Raw genomic sequence first — 20,320 nt, forward strand, 5'->3', positions numbered from 1 at the left:
CATTTCAACATCTCACTTGCTTGTTATGACCTTTGTCCTCGACCGGAACAGCCTCAGAGGCAGGGCTGGAAAAGTATTTGATTTAAACAGCTGGAAAACTATTTCTGATTTAAGCAGCAACATCAAATTTCTACACTTGGGACTTTCTCACGTCCTTCCTCAAGGCAATGTTTCAGAACCGTCACCAAAGCCTACTGATATCATCACATGTGGGGGCGTGCATGGCTGCCTCTGTGGATGGGGATGAAAATGGGAGAGAACAAAGATCCCAAAATATGCACAGATGATGACTTTTCCCACCTCTTCTCCTGTTAAATGTGTACTGAACTGTTAAACAAGATTTCTTTGAGACAGGGGTGCCATCTACATGATGATAAACTGGTATACAGCGGTCCCTCCAGATTTGCTGGGATGAAGGACCCCAATGAATGTGATAAAACTACAAACAGAAAAACATTATTCTTTTTACCTGAGAACACCTCTCTAGGAATCTCCAAGTTCTCCAGAGCAACTCTGTGGTCAACATCTGCTAGAGGTTGATCACAGAATCATGCTGGAGGACCTACAAAGAAGTGTCTTCTCTATGAACTCCTAGGTTCTCCAGCACAACTCTATGGTCCAGAGTTGCGCTGGAGGACCTAGAGATTCCTAGAGAGAACATATTGATCAAAACCGCAAATAATCTAACACACAAAACTCAAAGCTGCAACTGTGGAGGGCCAACTCTACTTCCTCTCTCCCTGATAATTTCAGGTTTTCCAGCCAGTCAAGTCAATGGATGCTATCCCATCAGTGCTCTGAAGTCTGCACTGGCTGCTTGTTCTCTTCACACAGTTATTCAATGCACTGCTTTTAACAGATAAGACCTCTGCTTTTAACAGATAAAAGCCCTATATTACCTTTTTTGTTATTTCATCTTTCAAGTTTAAAAACAAACCTTGCATGATGATTAAAATAATAGAAACATATACTGTATTGTGAAAATGATGAACACCAACAGAACAGCCCAAGGCAGCCGCTCTCAAATCTAACTGCTGATAAAAAGGAATAGTCAAGCAAACAGAACAACATTTTGCATGGCACTGAGAAAAATTACACAGATGTGGCATCCACACTAAAGCCCTCTCCTCCGATACCTCACAAGACAGGGCATTAACAGAGGGCCTCAGAAAATCACTTCAAAGTTCATAGCTTAGACAGTTTTCTGCAATGTGTTTCACTACAATCTCAGATCAATTGGCTACACCTTCTTAATGATACCAGTGTATTTATTTATTTATTTATATTTATTTATTTATGGGATTTATATCCCACCCTTTTCCCATAATGGGATTCAAGGTGGCATTGTGTCACATTCAGAACACTAAAAGGGCAGAGGAAGAAGATCTCTTGACTACTCCCCACCACCTCCCTCCTTCTTCATTTATGCATTTTTCTTGCTAGAGAAAGTCTCTTCTGTCAAGCCTGGAAGGCTCAATATCTGTCTGATTTGATTTGCAAGGTTTAGTTTTAATGTAAGGAAGCAAAGATACTGAAAAAGGCATTAACGAAATGCAGTTTCGTACTGTACTTTGCTTGGTTTTTGTCTGTATTATTTGACCCCAGATTCCAGGATACAAAGAATAATCATTTAAAGTGTATTGAATAGATAGTTAATGTTTGTTGTTGTTGTTAACTGCCTTTGAGTCGACCTTGACTCATGAGGACCCTGTGGATGAGACATCTCTAAGACCCCCTATCTCCACTGCTCTGCTCAGGTCCTGTAGGTTCAGGCTTGTGACCTCCCATTTGTCATGTGGCCTTCCTCTCTTTCTACTGCCTTTTACCTTTCCTATCATTATTTTCTTTTCTAATCATGCCTTCTCATGATGTGGCCAAAATACGACAGCCTCATTTTCATCGTCTTGGTTTTAAGGAGAGTTCAGACTTGATCTGCTCTAGGACACACACCCCCTTTTTTTTTTTCTGGTGGTCTTTTTGGCCATCCATGTTATCCTCAGCATACTTCTCTAGCACCACATCTCAAAGGAGCTGAACTTCTTTCTGTCCACTTGTTTCACTGTCCAGCTCTCATATCTGTACATGATGTTGGGGAATATCATGGCTTAGACGATTCTAACTTTAGTGTTCAGTTGTCTATCTTTACTCTTTTGGATCTTGTCTAATTCTTTCATAGTTCCCTTTCCCAGTCTTCTTATTTCTTGACCTCAGTCTCTGTTCTGATCAATATTTGATCCAGGGTATGGGATAATAATGTTATATAACTTTTATTAAATTCTTTTTAAAAAAAGAACTCAAAAGTCCAAAGAAGATTTCTAATTCAGAAATATCACTCTCATAGTGTAATGGTTTACGGACAGTGGATCATTTCCTGCCTCTTGATAAAATTAGGTCAGCCAAAAGTAATCCATTTTTATTTTAAAAGGTGAAAGATTTATTATGTCAAAGCTCAAGTTGCAGGTTCCGGTTGTAGGCTCCAATTTAGATTTCCTTTTAGAAGTGGCCTTGAGTAAAGAGGCTTGTGTAAAACTGACAGTCGTTATCAGAGGACACCAAGCACAGAAAGAGGTGGGGGGGAAAGGCTGCATTTGTTAAGACTATATCAGGATGTCTGGCTGAAAAATAGCAACATCCTAGAGTAAGTAGACGGACATTTCAAAATCTATTTCATTATACATTTAAACTCATCTGCAACCCCAAGTTCCAGACCAGAGCTTGGGAAGTTACTCTTTACTCTTTTAAAAGGGTAATCTATTCCCCTTCCCCACACCATTATGAAAGGATAATTTGTTGTGTTTCTTGTTGCTATGTGCCTTCAAGTTGCTTGTCTTCTTATGGCAATCACATGAATTTCATAAGAGTTTTCTTAGGCAAGGGATACTCAAGAGATGGTTTTAACTGTTCCTTCCTCAGAAATATAGCATAGAGCACCTAGTATTCATTTGTAGTCTCTCCTCCAAGTACTAACCAAGACTGAGCCAACTTAGCTCCCAAAGTCAGACATGATCTGGTGCCTGTAGGGTATTTAGGCTGTCTGTTACACTTCAGCCATTACTTTGTTGTTGTTGTCAACTGCTTCCAAGTGGACCTTGACTCATGGTGACCATGTGAATGAGAGATCTCCAAAACATACTATCTTCAACAGGTGTGCTCAGGTCTTGCAGATTCAAGGCTGCAGCTTCCTTAATTAAATCTATTCATCTGGTATCTTCCATGTATTGTTTCCAACATATTTTTATTTCTATTTGGTTATGTAATGTGTTCTCATGCTGGTTGTAGAGCATCCCCACTCTTGATTTAAATTTCCCTTTGATTCCTTGGATCTTGAGGAAGTGGTCTCTTGCTCTTCCTTTTTTGCCAGTCAATTAGGTACACCAGCTCAATTCTATGGGGATGATCTTCAGATTGTAGTTTGGTATGATGGTTGGTTTAATTTTCTTCTTTATTCTCATTTTTGATATTACAGTTGGCTCTCTGTAGCCATGGATTCAACCACCCATGGATTCAACCATCCACAGTTTTAAAATATTCAAAAAATATAAATTCCAAAAAGCAAACCTTGATTTTATCATTTTATGTAAGAGACACCATTTTATTACTCTACTGTATTTAGTGGACTTGAGCATCCACACATTTTGGTATCCACAGGAAATTCTGTAACCAAACCTCAGCGGATATCAAAGACCCACTGTAGTAGTTCATGGTCTATGCCACAATCTGCCTCTGTTCTTGTTTTTGCAGAGAGAATTGATCTTCTGCATCTTCTGCTTCCAATTATGTAGTCTATTTGATTCCTATATTGGCCATCAGGTGATGTCCATATTGTGTCCAACTGCTTCTTTGGTTGCCTTAAGAATGTGTTTGCAATGAACAAACTGTTGGCCTCACAAAATTCACCCAGCCAGTCTCCTACTTCATTTCTTGATCCTAGTCCAAATTTTCCTACAATCATTGATTCTGCTATGTTTCCTATTGTTGTATTCCAATAATCTAAGATTAACAAGAACTCCTGTTTTGGTGTGTGATTAATTTCCTCCTAGACTACAGCAGAATCTTTCATTTCTTCTTTTTCCTATGCAGTTGGAGCATAAACATGGATTGTTGTATTGCTAGATTTCCCGCAAGTCTATTGATCTTTTTATCTGAAGGGATCTGTCATCACTGCAAGTTTTAATATAAAACAGGGCAGGGCAGGGACATTTAATGTCTATGAAAATATTTAAAGACTGTAACAAATATTAGTGACATCTGTAAAGTCAAACGCTTTCACAGCTGGCATCAATAGTTTTTTGTCGGTTTTTTGAGCTATGTGGCTGTGTTCTAGAACTCTTTCTAAAACACGGCCACATATCCCGAAAAACCCACAAAAAACTTTAGTGACATCTGGTGATTGTCACGCTTTGTCATAATGGGACAAAACAAGTGCCCCAGATAAATAAAAAATACACTTTTGGGCATGCAAGCCAACTGACATACAATATATTATGAAAAGGGAAAGACTTCTGTGCCTAGAAGCAAAAAGCAAGAATAAGTGTAGAGACAGAATGTAGTAGCACTGTTATTTCATACACATTTCCACCAGTTGGCAGGCAATTTAAGATTTCCATCAACTGAAACCTATTTTCCACATTTTTGCAATTGCCCCTTGTGATACTAGACAGTTTAAGAAGTTAAATAATTATCCCAGAGAGAGACAAGTTAATATATCCTTGCTAAAAGGCTGATGATGCAAGTAACTTGAAAGGTTACAGAGCAAGTATCAAGAGCTACTGAAGCTGGCTGTTTCTTATAAGAAAAGGCACAACTTGTCTCCTCTAAAAGCAATGGATACTCACTGAAGGTCTTGCAGATGTCGGACACTGCTTTGAAGACTCTGTCAGAGAAGTTGACTTTCACTTTCACATACTTCATGTTGGGAAGCTGGAGTCGGAGCAATTTGTGCTGAGGAGTGAATTGCAGCTTCGCATCAGCCTGTATTCCATACTTATCCAAGGTCCAGTGAGTTTTGAGGAGCCAAGTTTTCTTCTTTTCCCACCAAAGGGCATGGTCAGACCAATCTTTCTTGACATCTGGGAAAGCAATAATAAAAGATTAGAAACGAAGGTGAAACATGGAAAAAACTTTACACAGTTTTTTTCTTTTAAAAAGCATCCAGGGGTGCTTTTAAATATTTAACTACAGATACTGGTCATCCATTATTATTTCTGTAAACCATAATCATAATTAAGTGATACCAGTATGACATTAAAACATATTTCAAAACACTGATACAACAAGATGAAGAGGCATAAAACAGCAAAAAGAATGCACTTTAAAATGCCTGGGAAAACAAAAATATTCTGAGATAGAACAGAAGGGAATATCAGCAGCCATATCTTTCAGGTGGGGGGGGGGGGTCAGAAATGACTTGATGGCAAACAGCAACAAAACAACAGAGAGAGAGAGCATCCCTCAATCTCCTTATTAATTATTAGATTTATTGGTAACCTTTTCCAAGTACGTATTCCTTTTGTGTTGTGCCTTTACAGCATAAACTTGAAAGCAGGGAATGCCATGTTTGATGATTGTTAAGTCACTCTGAGAGCTTTTCTAGATAAAAAGTGGGGTCAAAACACCTTCACATGAATCATTCCATCTCCAAAGGAGTCTAAATTTGACTACAGAGTAGTGCTAGCAAAAAAAACCCCTCTAATAATCACACATGGGCTATGCTCCCTCAAAAAAACTGCAGTTGAAGAACACAAGAAGACTAAAAGGAAGAAGCAATGGAGGAGCAAGGCTGAAATCATACTACAACCACATGAACACAGGATACATCACTACTCAGAAATTTTGGGTAGCTTTATGAGATATTCAGCTTTCATTCAACGAAGACGTTTCTAACCATGGTGGCTGCAAAGATATACCTGGGAAATAGATAGCTAGCACCTGCTGGAATCTTGGAAACAGAAAGCTGGCTGTATAAAAACCTATAGTGCTTGGGACCATGCATCTGATTTTAGTTAATAAACAAAAATGGAATTATTTAAACAATTGTGTATGTTTCCTGGATTTGTGAATAAAGGTTACAGAACTCAGCTTCATTTGGCACAGATTTTGAGCTGTTGCTGACCATTTTTTTTTTAAAAAAGATGTGGATCCATTAGCCACGGAGGAGCAGCCTAAATACCCTACAGGCACCAGATTCTGTCTGATCTTGGAAAGTAAACAGGGTCAGTCCTGGTTAGTACTTGGATGGGAGACCACCAACAAACACCAGGTGCTGTAGGTTCTATTTCAGAGGAAGGAACTGGCAAAATCACCTCTGAGGATTCCTTGCCTAAGAAAAGCAGGTCTGGGGAGTAGGAGTAAGAGGTTTTTACAGGAGTAGGTGTAGGAATGAGGAGGAACAAAATATATTTGTTCCTCCTTATTCCTGTTATTATATTGTACATGCAAACACCAAAAACAATTTTATTATTCTGCACTAGGGAAAGGGCTGGGAGGCAAAGTGAAACACATACACTTACACACACACACATATGCCAGCCTTGCAAAGCAACCTGGGCTTATCTCCAGACCCGGGAAGTAGGAGTAGGAGTACAGGAATAACCCCAAAATCACCACTATTCCCCAGCCCTAAAGAAAACCCTATGGAATGTATGTGGACAGGCAACTTGAAGGCACATGCACACACACAGTGACAGACCTCTGCTCCTTAGCAATTAGGAGTAGTTTGATGATAAGTGAGTGCAGGATTTCTCTGTAAATCCCCCGTCCCGTCCCCCCCAAAGTACAGGAAACTAACTTCAGCTGTCATGATGAAGCCTTTATATACCACAGCAGATACATTAAGGCCATAAAACTGAGCTGCCCAGCACAGAACATTCTGGGAATTGTTTGAGAAATGTGTAATCTGAATTTCTGAGGAAAAAAACAACAACAACCAGGACACAAAAATGACAGCTATACAGTATCTGACTTTTAAAGAGAGCTCTACATCTGCATCACCCTACTCTTTAAAGAGAATTAAGAAGCAAACTTTGTTGCTTTAATATGGCTAGAGGCAGGAGCAGCAGGCGTGGTTCCAAACAGCGCAGCATTCTATCATCAAATTAAACAAAACCAAATATAGAAAAGCATGCAGCTTGCAATGAAGTCTTGGCTGCTCTCAGAGAAATCTTGTCAAATGATTACAATGAACTCCAGTCCAAGCTTTCGCTTCTCTGAAAAAAGGTTTAGGGTAGATTTGGAGACAGACGACTTTTGCATCATTAATGCTTCTGGTCTTTCTGATACAGATTTAAGAGGCAGATTCAAGATGATAATAGTCATTGGCTTTGCCACCATCAGGAACAGCTTGGACGAAAACAAATTCTTTTTTTAAAATCAAGATTTACCATTTCCCTGCATCTTGTAATGCTTGTGTGAGACTTCTAATGGCCCAAAGAAGATACATCTCTGACGCTCTCAGCTGACTGCAGAATTAACTGACTCTTTCTCCTATCAACTCTGATGTGAATTGTCTAATTTCTTTCCTTTTAACCTTAACCATGGTTTATCTGCATTACATCCACACCACAATATTGACCAAAACAATAAACACTGATTGACTGATGCCTGCATTACTGCTCTTGAAGCCCAGAAAAATTCAGTAGGGCAACTTTCCACCTTTAGGCCTGCAAAACATTTGAGAATGTTTATATTTCTAGCCAACCCTGGTTAACACAGCTAACAACATTTCCACTTAAACTGAGTTGGCAAACTTAGTGCAAATCTTGATTTCAAATGGCAGGTGTAGATATAATACTAAACCAAAGTTAAGGAGAGAAGAGGGGAAATAAAGCTAAAGTCCTGGCTTGCTATTTCTTAACCACCAGCTGGAAGATCAGCAGTCTTATATCTGCACTGGGCCAATAAATTTATGTTTAAAAGCCTTCTTCTGCAACTACAAAGAGTTACAGGGTAGGAACCAGACAACATCTGGCAAAGATTCAAAATACTCTAGCAGCTGATAGGACCCAAAAGGGAAAAAGCTTAGCAATAAATGTGCAAAGATTACACTTTTACCAGGGGCCACATAGTTTATTCACAAGGAGAGTGGTTCAGGAGAGGGAGAAAAGACTTTGAGAGAAACATTCTCCTCAATCTCTTTGTTAAATAGGTGAGGCTAGTATTCTCTATTATGCACATGTTAATATAAAGGTACTAAGCAAAGATTTCATATCTGGTACTCCTTCGCTAGGACACACAACTTAATTTATAATTGCAGCAAACTGAGATCATGGATGAAGGTTTGCAAACACAGAAACATATCAGACTGAAGAAGGTGGAACTAGGCATACATCAGATGAGCATTACAACACTACTAAGTATAACTCCTGTGAAGGTCCAGAGAAAACATACAGTTCGACCAGGCTGTCCAACCTCATTCTGTCATGCAGGAAACCACAACCAAAGCACTCCCTGTGACAGATGGCCATCTGGCCTCTGTTTAAAAACCTCCAAAGGAGGAGACTCCGCCATCTTCCAAGGCAGCATCTTCCACTGTAAAACAGTTCTTGCCATCAGGAAGTTCTTCTCAATGTTAAGGCAGAATCTACTGTAATTTGAATCCATTGCTCTGTATCCTGATTTCTGGAGCAATAGAAAACAAGTTGCTCCATCTTGAATATGACATCCTTTCAAATATTTAAACATAAATATCATATCATATCACCTCTTAACCTTCTTTCCCCAGGCTAAACATATCCAGCTGCCTATGACACTACACATAGGGCTTCAAGGTTGCCAGACCTTTCCCCATGTCAGTCACCCTCCTCTGTACACATTCCAGCATGCCAAGAGTATTTTTGGACTCTTCTACCCAGAACTGGACACACTGTTCTAGGTGAGGTCTGATCAAAGCAGAATAGAGTGGTATTATATTTTCCCTCTATCTAGTCAATATACTCCTATTGATGCCGCCTAGAACTGAATAGGCTGTTTTAGTTTCTACATCACACTATTGACTAGTAATCTAGTTCAGCTAGTAATCTACTAAGATTCCTAGATCCCTTTTGCATATACTGTATTGTTGACAGAAGTTATGATAATAAATCCCTTCAACTTTAAATACATCTTTTAGTGCTAATTATAGCCAAATGAATGAGAAAAGGGACTCCCCACCCCTACCCTGACATTCAGGCTTTAGTTGTCCAGACATTTACAAGGTAACATTTTTAAACCTGGTGACAATTACAGTGGGCCCTCAATATCAGTTGGGGTTTGGTTCCAGGACCCAACCATGGATACCAAGATTCATGGATGCTCAAGTCTCATTATAGTCAATGAGATATTGAAATGATACCCCTTATATAAAATGGGAAAGCCAAGATTTGTTTTTTGGAATTTATATTTAATTTTTAAAAATTCACACTGTGGGTAGTTGAATCCATGGATATGGAAGGTAGACTGTACCTTTCAATAAAGGGGAAAGAAAGAAAAGTTAGTATGGGATTTTGTAACTGGGGGAGGGTGAGAAGGCTCTATTGCTGACAGGTTTACAGTAGACGTTGCCACATTTAACACATGGCTGCTGAAGTCATGATTTCTCAAAGTGGAAATCAGATTTTCATAATCTTTATGCTGCTTGTGGTGGAAAGAATGAGATACTTTCCCTCTCCCCAGTTCTCTTCAAAACTATCCATCTACTTCAAGTATTCTAGCTTCAAGTATTAGCAGCCATTCAATCCTGGAGTTTCCTGAAACAATGCAGGATGGGAAATGCATGTCCTTCTTGTTGTCAAGCCTTGCTGCCAAAAAGAAAAAGAAAAGTTTGAGGAAAATTAGCTTCACTATGTACTGCTAATGCTGCAATTCTCCTGCTACCTGTACAGAAAGTCCTCAAGAAGAATGCCATACGGTGCTACAACTTTCCGGCTCAGAGAACATGGAAATACCAAAGAGAAGCACTACAACAAGTGAGCTAGGGAAACCCACAACTCTTAATTTGGGGTCCCCCTCTTGTGAATGCTTTAATAGTTATGGGAGCGGGTGTCAAAATATGTTGGTGGAATACAACCAACTGACCATACTTTTAAATTCTGCTTTTATAGTAGAATAGTTCTAATTTTCTTGGGAAATAAATCAGTTAAGCAGTACAGGGAAGAAAAAGGAACAAAATGCACCTGAAGTTGAATAGCTAAAACAATAGCAGCATTCTAAACAGCATTCTAATCCAAGAATTTATAGAAGAGTGGAAATGAAAAGCATTACTTTATTTAGCAGTACAGTTAATATGAAAAAATCCCAATGGTGATTCCAACATAGGTTGGGGGGGGGACAAGCTATGCAGAGTTAAAATGACATTTAAAATGGTCACTAGGATTAAATTTCTTCAGGTCAACAAGGGCTTCCAAGGTAAAGACTGGATTCTACAAGTTATCAGCAGTTGTTATTTTAAAAACTGTCCTGGAATTTCACCAAGAAATACTGTAGTTCAGTTAAACAACAGTTCCATCACATCAAGAATCAAAAGCAACACTGAAAGCTGGTTTTCCTGGGACCACTATTAGCTGGTATTCCAAACATGGGGAAAGAATCCAAAAATTTAAGACACCGTTAATACAATTAAACCTAAACCAAGGCGGTGGATTACCAAAATTAATCTTACGTCTATATAATGTGAGATTTGTCAGCCCATTCTGAGAAACCTCAGACGTATATCAGATTCCAGAACACAGTGAACATACACACAGTTTTAAATATGACCCTATTGGCATGTTAGCTGCCTTTGTACCACTTAGTCCAGACCTGCTCTATTAATGCTAAAAAACAAGAAGCAGGTGGAGAAGACCTAATAACTGATTCCAACTTATATTTTGAGGAATGCTGAATGCGAAGTCTAAGGCTTTCATGGCCGGAATCCATAATTTTTGTGGTATATTTTAGGCTATGCAGCCATGGACATCTTCTGGAAGAGTTTATTTCTGGTGTCAGGGGGATTTCCCAGCAGACAATGTATCATTAATTAAATAGACACCCTGAGGCCTTGCCATTCAACAACAAACCAACACAGAGATTAACATGTAAATCACTTCCTTAAATAAATAATAAAAATTTTATTTATATACCGCCCTTCTTAAAATCAGGGCGGTGAACAACAACTATACAACCCTACAACAAGAAACTATACAAAATCAATTAAAAACAGTTCAATAAAAATAATAAAATTTCATGTCAGCGAAACAATGCTGACGAAGGGGGGGGGGAGGGAAGGAAGTATTCTGGTCAGGGGTAGGCCTGTTCGAATAAATAGGTTTTTAGCCCCTAGGACTGGTGTTATATGACTGGCCCTGGCAGTGCCAGTGACCAGACAGGCTGCCATATTCTGCACGAGTTGCAGCTTCCGGGTATGGTACAAGGGTTGCCCCATGTAGAGCACGTTGCAGAAATCCAAACGAGAGGTTACCAGGGCATGTACAACAGTTTCAAGGTCCCTCCGGTCAAGGTAGGGACGCAGCTGGCGTATCAGCCGAAGCTGATAACAGGTGCTCCTGACCGTCGCGTCCACCTGAGATGTGAGGTGGAGCGACGAATCCAAGAGCACCCCCAAGCTGCGTACAGAGTCCTTCACGGAAAGCGTGATTCCGTTCAGGACAGGTGGAACCACCGCCAACCCTGGGCCAGGAGAACCTATCACGAGTACTTCCGTCTTCTCTGGATTCAGGCTGAGTCTGTTGTCCCTCATCCATCCCATTACCGACTCCAGACAGGCCACGAGAGGAGAGACGCCAACCCCGGTCACTGCATCAGTCGGAGACATAGAGAAGACTATTTGGGTGTCATCAGCGTACTGATAACACCGCGCCCCATGTCTCCAGATGATCTATCCCAGCGGTTTCATGTAAATGTTGAAAAGCATGGGAGACAGAATGGCTCCTTGAGGGACACCAGATGTAAGGGCCCTCTTATCGGAGCACACGTCTCCCAGCTGCACCATCTGGAACCTCCCGGAGAGGTAGGAACGGAACCACTGGAGCGCAGTGCCCCCGATCCCCACCTCCGCCAGGCGCTCCAGAAGGATACCATGGTCTATGGTATCGAAAGCCGCTGAGATGTCCAAGAGCACTAACAGGGACACGCTACCCCTGTCCATGCCCAGACGGAGATCATCGACCAAGGCAACCATAGCAGTCTCAACCCCGTAACCTGCCCGAAAGCCGGTTTGAAAAGGGTCTAGATACTCCGTTTCATCCAAGATCGATTGAAGTTGGATTGCAACCGCCCGCTCGATTACCTTCCCCAAAAATGGCAATAGCGAGATTGGCCGATAATTATTATGCAACAGGGGGTCGAGGGAGGGCTTTTTTAGTAAAGGTTTTACTATGGCCAATTTCAAATTTGTTGGAAATTGCCCATCCCTGAATGATGTATTAATAATCCGGTGTAACAACGAGGTCACAACCGAGCCCCCCTGTGCCTCTAGCCATGAGGGACAGGGATCGAGAGAGCATGTTGTCTTCCTAACACTTCCAAGGATCTTGTCCACATCCTCGGTACTGACAGACTCAAACTGATCCAGAATAACCAAATTCACGGAAGCCCTGGATGCCTCTACTCTAGGTTCTGCTCTAAGGCTGGCTTCAAGACCTTCGCTTATCCGAGAGATTTTATCCGCAAAGAAGTTGTTAAAATGGTCACAGCAGGCCTTAGAAGGTTCAAGGATCTGGTTCGGGGCAGGAGGGAGCTGAGTTAGCTCCCTCACTACCCTGAACAACTCTGCCGGATGCGACTCCACAGAACGAATTCTTAGCTGCACGTATCGCCTCTCCGTAGTCCTCCAAAAGGTGGTCTAGGAGAGTCTTGTCAGATAAGCGCTGGTGTTTCCGCCAGCGATGCTCTAGCCGTCGCAGAACCCGCTTCCGAGCCCGGAGGTCTTCTGTATACCAGGGCTTTCATTTGGAAGCAGGCCTGAGAGGGCGCTTGGGAGCGATACTGTGTACAGTGGATCCTTGTTATACGCTGGGGTTTGGTTCCAAGATCCCCCGTGTATAACAAAATCCGTGTATGCTCAAGTCCCATTAAATATAATGACATAGTAAAATGGTGTCCCTAATAAAAAATGGAACATCAAGGTAAATTTATACTTTTTTGGAACATTTTCAAACCGTGTATGCTTGAATCCGTGTATAAAAAATCCGTGTATAAGAAGGACCGACTGTATAGCCTTAGAAAGACCGGTATCCCAGATACCGGTCAAGGCATCAACAGAGTCACCGTCATTTCCATCCATAAGCCCCTCTAGGGCTTCTTGGAACCTTTTGGGTTCCATCAGCCTTCGAGGGTGGACCATTCTAATAGGTCCACCACCTCCGGGAGGGATCTGGGTAGAAGCCTTGATCGCTGCCTCTACCAGGAAGTGATCCATCCATGACAGGGGGGAAATATTAGTTATTTCCGCACACGGATTTTCCATGCTCGTACAAAAGACCATATCGAGCGTATTACCCGCAGAATGCGTTGGACCCGAGACCAGTTGAGACAGGCCCATGGAAGTCATGGTATCCATGAATTCACGAACCGCACCGGATGGAACATAGTTGGCCGTGAAGGGAATGTTGAAGTCACCCAGGACTAGAAGCCTGGGTGATTCCAACAGTACCTCCGAGACCAACTGTGTCAGCTCGTTAAGGGAGTCTGTTAGCGCACGAGGTGGCCGGTACACCAGCAGAATCCCTAAACTGTCTCTGGCCTTCAGGGTCAGGTAAATACACTCAATATAGGAAGTTTGACGAACATGGTTCCTGGAAAGAGACAAGGTGTTCTTGTGGATCAACGCGACACCCCCCCCCCCGCCCACCTAACCTGGTCTGGTCCTTCACTGAGTACCTGGCAGGGAGGGCCTGGCCCCACACCGCTTCCCCTCCAGGCCCAAGCCAGGTCTCAGTAATGCACGCCAGGTCACAGTTGTTGTCCTCAATTAGATCATAAATAATGTGGGACTTGTTCTTAATGGACCTGGCGTTGCACAGGAGCAGAGTCAGGGTTTGTGGTATGGATGGAGTGACCCTCAGGTCCCTTTGGTTAGGAGAGGGACAGGAAGGAGAGATAGGTATTAAGCATCGATCTCTCCTTCCCCTGTAACGCGAGTCCCTTCTCCTACCGCCATACCTCCCCCTGCCCCACACTACCTCAATAGGAGCTCCGCTCGCACTAGATGGACTATCCTCTACCTCCCCAACCAAAGCATCCCCCACTTCCATGTCCTCCCCCTCCCCCCACAGTACAGCAAAAAGGACGAAGAGAAATCACAATGAACATTCTTCGTCTAAAAGCCGGCAGAGATGCGTCTCCCCTGCCCACTAGCTGTTGCCGCAGCTGCGCAGCTGCGCTGCAGATGGTAAGTCCTCTGACGGCTCCTCTGTGTGGGTGCGCAGCTGCGCAGTGTCCTCCAAACAGAGTGGGCCGCCCAGTAGAGCAGCAGCAACCCCAGCAGCAACAGCAAAGTCCTTGGGGGGCAAGCGGAGGAGTGACGAGGGAGGAGGGCCAGACACGCTGGTTATGAGCGTGCCGCTCTCACCGACACGCCCCCTCTTCCCGCCTTCCACCAGATGTTCCAGGCCCCTTGGGATGGCGCTAGCTTGCTGAGGTGCTGCAGATGGTAAGTCCTCTGACGGCTCCTCCGTGTGGGTGCGCAGCTGCGCAGTGTCCTCCAAACAGAGAGGGCCGCCCGGTAGAGCAGCAGCAACCCCAGCAGCAACAGCAAAGTCCTTTGGAATATGTTGGTTGATACTTGTGAACTGGACTGTTTCATAATACGAAAGTATACATTGTCTTCAACATCATTCAAGGTTTTTCTTTCTACTTTCTTCTTTGGTGTGGAAACATGCAAGCCCAAGTCCAGGCTCTTGCCCTCCTGCTTTTTTTTGTAAGGTTACAGCTGAGCATTTAAAATTACTTTGCCCAGTGTTGGAAGAGATATGCAGGAGTAGCCGTGCAGCTCTCAGAACTTCCTTGCAACCAAAAGTCATACAACACACACACACACCCCACTCACTCTCAAGCCAGCATTCTCTGAAGATGCCAGCGACAGATGCTGGTGAATCGTCGGGGGAATAAACTCTTCCAAAACACGGCTACATAGCCTGAAAACCCCACAAAAAATGTTGAATACATTAGTTAAAAAATTAATGCAGTCATGTTTTCACTGTAATACAGCCTTGAGAATGATGATAGGTTTTCCACAAGCATTTCAGTAACAAAAATCAGTTAACCACTCAAATCCAGCAACTATCCAAAGAATGGAGAGGATCTTTGTACCCAACAGTTTCAGTTCCTGTGCAAAATTACACATAAAGTCCCTGCACATGGGTCTTCTCCTCTCTACTCCGACTGCAGCACACTACAGAAATAATCCAGTTTGAGACCACTTTAACTGCCCTGGCTCAGTGCTACGGAATCCTGGGAACTGTAGTTTTTTTGTGGCACCAGAGCTCTCTAAACGTCTGACAAAACTACAGTTCCCAGAATTCCCTAGCATTGAGCCAGGGTAGTTAAAGAGGTCTCAAACTGGATTATTTCTGCAGTGTGTTTTGGCCCGATGTCTCCTCACAGATGACTGCATACATATTCACAGGATTACACTCTAATCAACAGCCTCCATTCCTCTGCAGTAGTGTGCTTCCTCACATGCCTTCTACAGCCACTGTGTCTGCTATTTTCATTTTTAGCTGTGTCCAATTCCTTGTCCTCTACACCAGCTAAGGGAGCAAGACTCCTGTCTCATATTTTTATTCCCCTTTAGACAGAGGAAAGGGAAGTAAGTGCCTCAAACATACCATTCAAGATCTGTCAATTTACATTTTCATCTTCCCCAAGGCTAGGGGTTTGATTACAACTATTCAGCCATGCTGACTCAGAATTCAGAGCAAGTGTTCAAGCAGGGCTTCTCAAAGAAGATGAAAAATTCCTTAGATGAAAGTGGCATTACCATATCTAAATCATATCATATGAGGCCAGAAATAGCTCTGAATTTTTTATAGAGTTCAGAATCTTTATATTGTGGACTTGAAAATGGACTCAGCAGGGATTTTTGTTCTTGTTGTGTGAGTTCAAATAATTTCCGACTTATGGTGACCCTAAGGTAAACCTATCATGGGGTTTTCTTGACATGTTTTTCAGTGGGGTTTGCCATTGCCATCCTCTGAGGTTGAGAGTGTGGGTCTTGCCTAAGGTCACCCAATGTGTTTTGGAAGCTATATACTATTTTCTTTTATTTTGGAGGCTAAGAGAATGGAACTTGTCCAAGACCACCTTCCATGGCTAAGTGGGGATTCAAAGCCTGATCTCTCAGAGCCTATGTTCATCACTCAAAACACTATACAGTGGTCCCTCCATATTCAGTGTGGTTAGGGGTGAAGGACCCCCATGAATGTGGAAAAACCACAAATAAAACAATCACTAGCTTTTGGGTTTTGGGGGGCTATGTTCTAGAGGGTTTTTTTTTAAAAAAATTATCAGATGCTGGCAAAATGTCAGGAATAAACTCTTCTAGAACGTGGCCACATAGCCCCAAAAAACACAAAAAACTATGAATGCCAGCCATGAAAGCCTTTGACTTCACAAAAAATCACTATCCTTTTTACCTGAGAGACCACCTCTCTAGGAACTTCCAGGTCCTTCAGCCCAGTTCCTCTGGCTGATCATAGAATCATGCCGGAGGGCCTGTAAATACCTAGAAAAGTGTTTTCCTCTAGGAAGTACAGGTTCTCCACCACAACTTTATGGTCAACGTCCGGCAGAGTTGCATTGGATTTCCTAGAGAGAATGTATTAATCAAATCTGCAAATAATCAAATCTAAAATGTGGAGGGCCAATTGAACCATGCTGGCTTAATGCAGACATAACCAGATAAATATGAAGAATACTTTTCTCACAGTCACATCTTTACACAGGCTGCTCGATATTAAGAGTGCTTGTATGTGATTTGACTGAATTGCTATCGGAAGGACACTTCCCCCTTAATCTTTTATCTCCATGGTAACTTCTGGCTCCAGTGATTATCAAGAGGTCCTGTGACTTGAGATGGGGACATCTTTGTAACCCAGCCCCCTTCTCCCCAGTGACTCAGACCCAAGAAGCTCCCAGATGACTGCCACAAATACTACTCAATATTTGATAACAAGCATGTGCTCTCTCACATTCAGATGTGATGACTGCCATTCATGACTTTGCAACTAACACTGATGCCAGACTCCTTTAATGCTTTAAAGCTCATGCTACCAGCTTCCTTCTTTCAGTTAGTCTCAAAGGTGCTACAAGATCCCTTCATATACTGATATTCCAGACTAATATGGCTATGTCTTTGGGCCTGAACAGTCCAAAATAAAGCTGCTTTGGGTCACTTTGGAGGTATGCTGTTTAAATGACATATACATCTTAAGAGGCCAGAACCTGCGCCAAAGCTGTGGTCCAGTCCTTAGGACTGGAGCGTGGCTTTGGTGTGGCTTCCGGCCTGTTAGGACACATACATCATTTAAATAGCATACCTCCCAAATGAACAGAAGCAGCTTTATTTTGGACTGTCTGTTTGGTCCCTTTGAATCCTTTAATGCTGTCTGTGTGTCTGTCCCGAAAAAACCCTTAAAAGTTTCAAGTCGATGGGGCATGGGATGGCTTGATGGGAACCTGCAGCCACATTTCCCGTTTGCACAATTTTAACTCCAAACAGACATTATACGCACTCAGCTGCATTACCTTCTCCTCTTAAGTCTTGCCCCAGTTTCCAAGATCAACAAAAAACACTCTTAACAGCAATCATTCAAGCACGTTACACATCCACAGGTGCACAACATCATAGTGTTTAATGCTAATGTCTCAGATTCAGAAATCGTCGTTTTTAGGACCTACCCAATTATCAAGATGACAATTTGGCTGCATAAAGTATTTAGAAACCTAATATTCATTTTTTAGATACATTACCAGAAGTCTCAAAATGCATTCTGTAGTATTTTAGGTACTAGTTTTTCACTCCAAAATACAGTTACCTGCCTTGATTAAATCCTTATTCTCCAGACTTGTAATCTGCCTTAATTTTGTTGCCTCTGGGCAGGTAATAGCAGTTTGGAGATTTAACAAATTAAATCCTTATTTTGTGGCCATCTCTCCCTAGGAGTTTTGAGGAAGAAACCCTCAATACATTTACTATGAATTCTTTCTGGTTAGCTGAGAGGAATCCAATTACTCTTCCATTGCAATCACTTCCATTTTCACTTGGCAAAATCCTAATCCCTAAAACTGGTGCAGGCAGATGAACCTAAAGTTCAACTCTTATGCTGCTTCCAGGAAGGGAAGTATTATGCATCATAGACTTCTTGTACTAGTGCATATGTAAACTGGATGACCTTTGTTAGCATCAGAATACAACTCTTTAGCTGAAAATACTCTTCAAACAACACAGTCAATGGGACAGGTGTTCATACATATTGTCTGATCAAAGAACTACTGAGGAACTATTTTTGGTGATTTATGTTTAGTGGGAAACCAGAGTGATATACAGTTGGCCCTCTGCATTTGCAGCTTAGACTTCTGCGGATTTGATTAATATGTTCTCTCTAGGTAATTTGTTTTTTTTTTTATTTGTTTTATTTATATTCCAAAGATCATAGCGGTGAACAGCAAGTAAGCTAATTTGCCCCCAACAGTCTGGGTACTCATTTTAGCGACCTCCTCGGAAGGATGCAAGCCTGAGTTGAGCTTGGGCCCTTTTGCTGGTCTTGAACTCGCAACCTTGTGGTTTTGAGTGAATGGCTGCAGTACAGGCATTTAACCACTGCGCCACCAGGGCTCCTCTAAATAGGATTTAGGTATCTCTAAATCCTCCAGCACAATTGTGCTAAAAGTTGACCACAGAGTTGTGTTGGAGAACCTTGATGTTCCTAGAGAAAATACAGTCCTCCCTCCATTCTCGGAGTTTTGGAAACCATGTCCCTCGCTTATGCACTAGGGACGAAAGGAGGGGGAAATAATGGAGCACGTGCCCAAGGTGCAGGTGATGCAAGGGTTCAAGTCTCCACTTGGCCACAGAATCCCACGAGGCAAATCACACTTAACCTTAGATGAAGGCAATGACAACCTACCTCTGAATAAATCTTGCCAAGAAAACATGAAGTCACATAACAACAACTACTACTTGGGCTGCATCTGCATTACATAAATAATCCAGTTTGATGCCATTTTAACTACCATGGTTGAATGTTATGGAATTCTTGGAATTCTTGTTTTGTGAGATATTTAGCCTTCCCTGTAAGAGAGTTCTGGTGCCACAACAAACTCCAGTTCACAGGATTCCATACCATTGAGCCATGGGAGTTAAGTGTCAAACTGGATTATTTCTGCAGTGTGGATGCATCCTTGGCATGCACATGTGACTAACTATTCATTGTCTATGAGACTCATGCTTGCTGAACTTGGGATTCCCCAAACTTTTTCTCTACATTTGGTGATGTCACTGTAAGGCCTAACCATACACCGCTCATGTCATCAAAAGACTAGAGCAGGGTGCTGGTCATGCTCTTGAAGCACAGCAGTCTGGCAACAGTTCCCATTTATAATAAATTGAAAAAGGAATAGGGAAACCTCAGTACAGCAGGGATATTATGTACGGATGTAGAACTGAGTAATTACATTTTGGAAATAGTAACAGCAAGTCTTAAGAGGAAGCTGCTGGTTTGGGCTGGGTCTAACTATAACCCTCTTGTTTCCTTCCTTTGCTATAACAAGCCAGATATTTCACATGGCTCTGGAGACAGCAATCTTCCCAGACCAATCTGAATATCAGTTTTCAGACTCAGACTCAAAGGTACTTTAAAGATACTGCTGGCAGATATACTTTTTTCTTTCTTACTGTGAAGGGAGCACATAGAAGTAATCAGATCCCCTTGTTTACTCTAGAGTAAGAAAAAGGCTGCAGCTGCTAGCTATGTCTTCAAGGTACTATCTTGATTGGCTCTCAGCCTTTTTGTTCCAAGGAAGACTACAAGATTCTTCTGTTCTCCAGGAGCACTTCATTGGAAGCTAGAAAGATAATCAGCACTTGGGAAGTAAACAGAACTAAGTGCAAATGAACTGATAACAAGAGACAACTGATATCTGTGGGAATTCTCCCTGATAATATTCTTTGTGCTCTCTGGTTCCGTTTGAGACCACTCTGGAATACTCTGGAATCAGTTTTTAAAAGTATGGACATATGTCTGCCAAAAAAAAGAAAGGGAAAGAAAAATGGAAATTTAGATTTTTGTTAAATCACAAGTAAGTTTGCTGATTGAAAGTTTTGAGAGGGAAAAGATTAAGAAAAGAG

At 42.0% G+C, this 20,320-nt stretch overlaps 1 protein-coding gene across 4 annotated transcripts in view; it reads right to left on the bottom strand.

Moving 5' to 3' along the window:
- FERMT2 (FERM domain containing kindlin 2) overlaps positions 1-20,320 on the bottom strand; it is a 126,182-nt gene that overhangs the window by 85,092 nt on the left and 20,770 nt on the right. For all 4 annotated transcript variants that reach the window (XM_089522900.1, XM_089522898.1, XM_089522901.1 and 1 more), the window contains one exon: positions 4,836-5,069. In XM_089522900.1, the coding sequence (XP_089379026.1) occupies positions 4,836-5,069 (234 nt within the window). The remainder of the gene's footprint in view (positions 1-4,835; positions 5,070-20,320) is intronic.

This window comes from Sceloporus occidentalis, unplaced genomic scaffold, assembly GCF_023333645.1.
Source record: "Sceloporus occidentalis isolate IW3139 unplaced genomic scaffold, rSceOcc1.0.p SCAF_4, whole genome shotgun sequence".
Classification (NCBI taxonomy): Eukaryota; Metazoa; Chordata; class Lepidosauria; order Squamata; family Phrynosomatidae; genus Sceloporus; species Sceloporus occidentalis.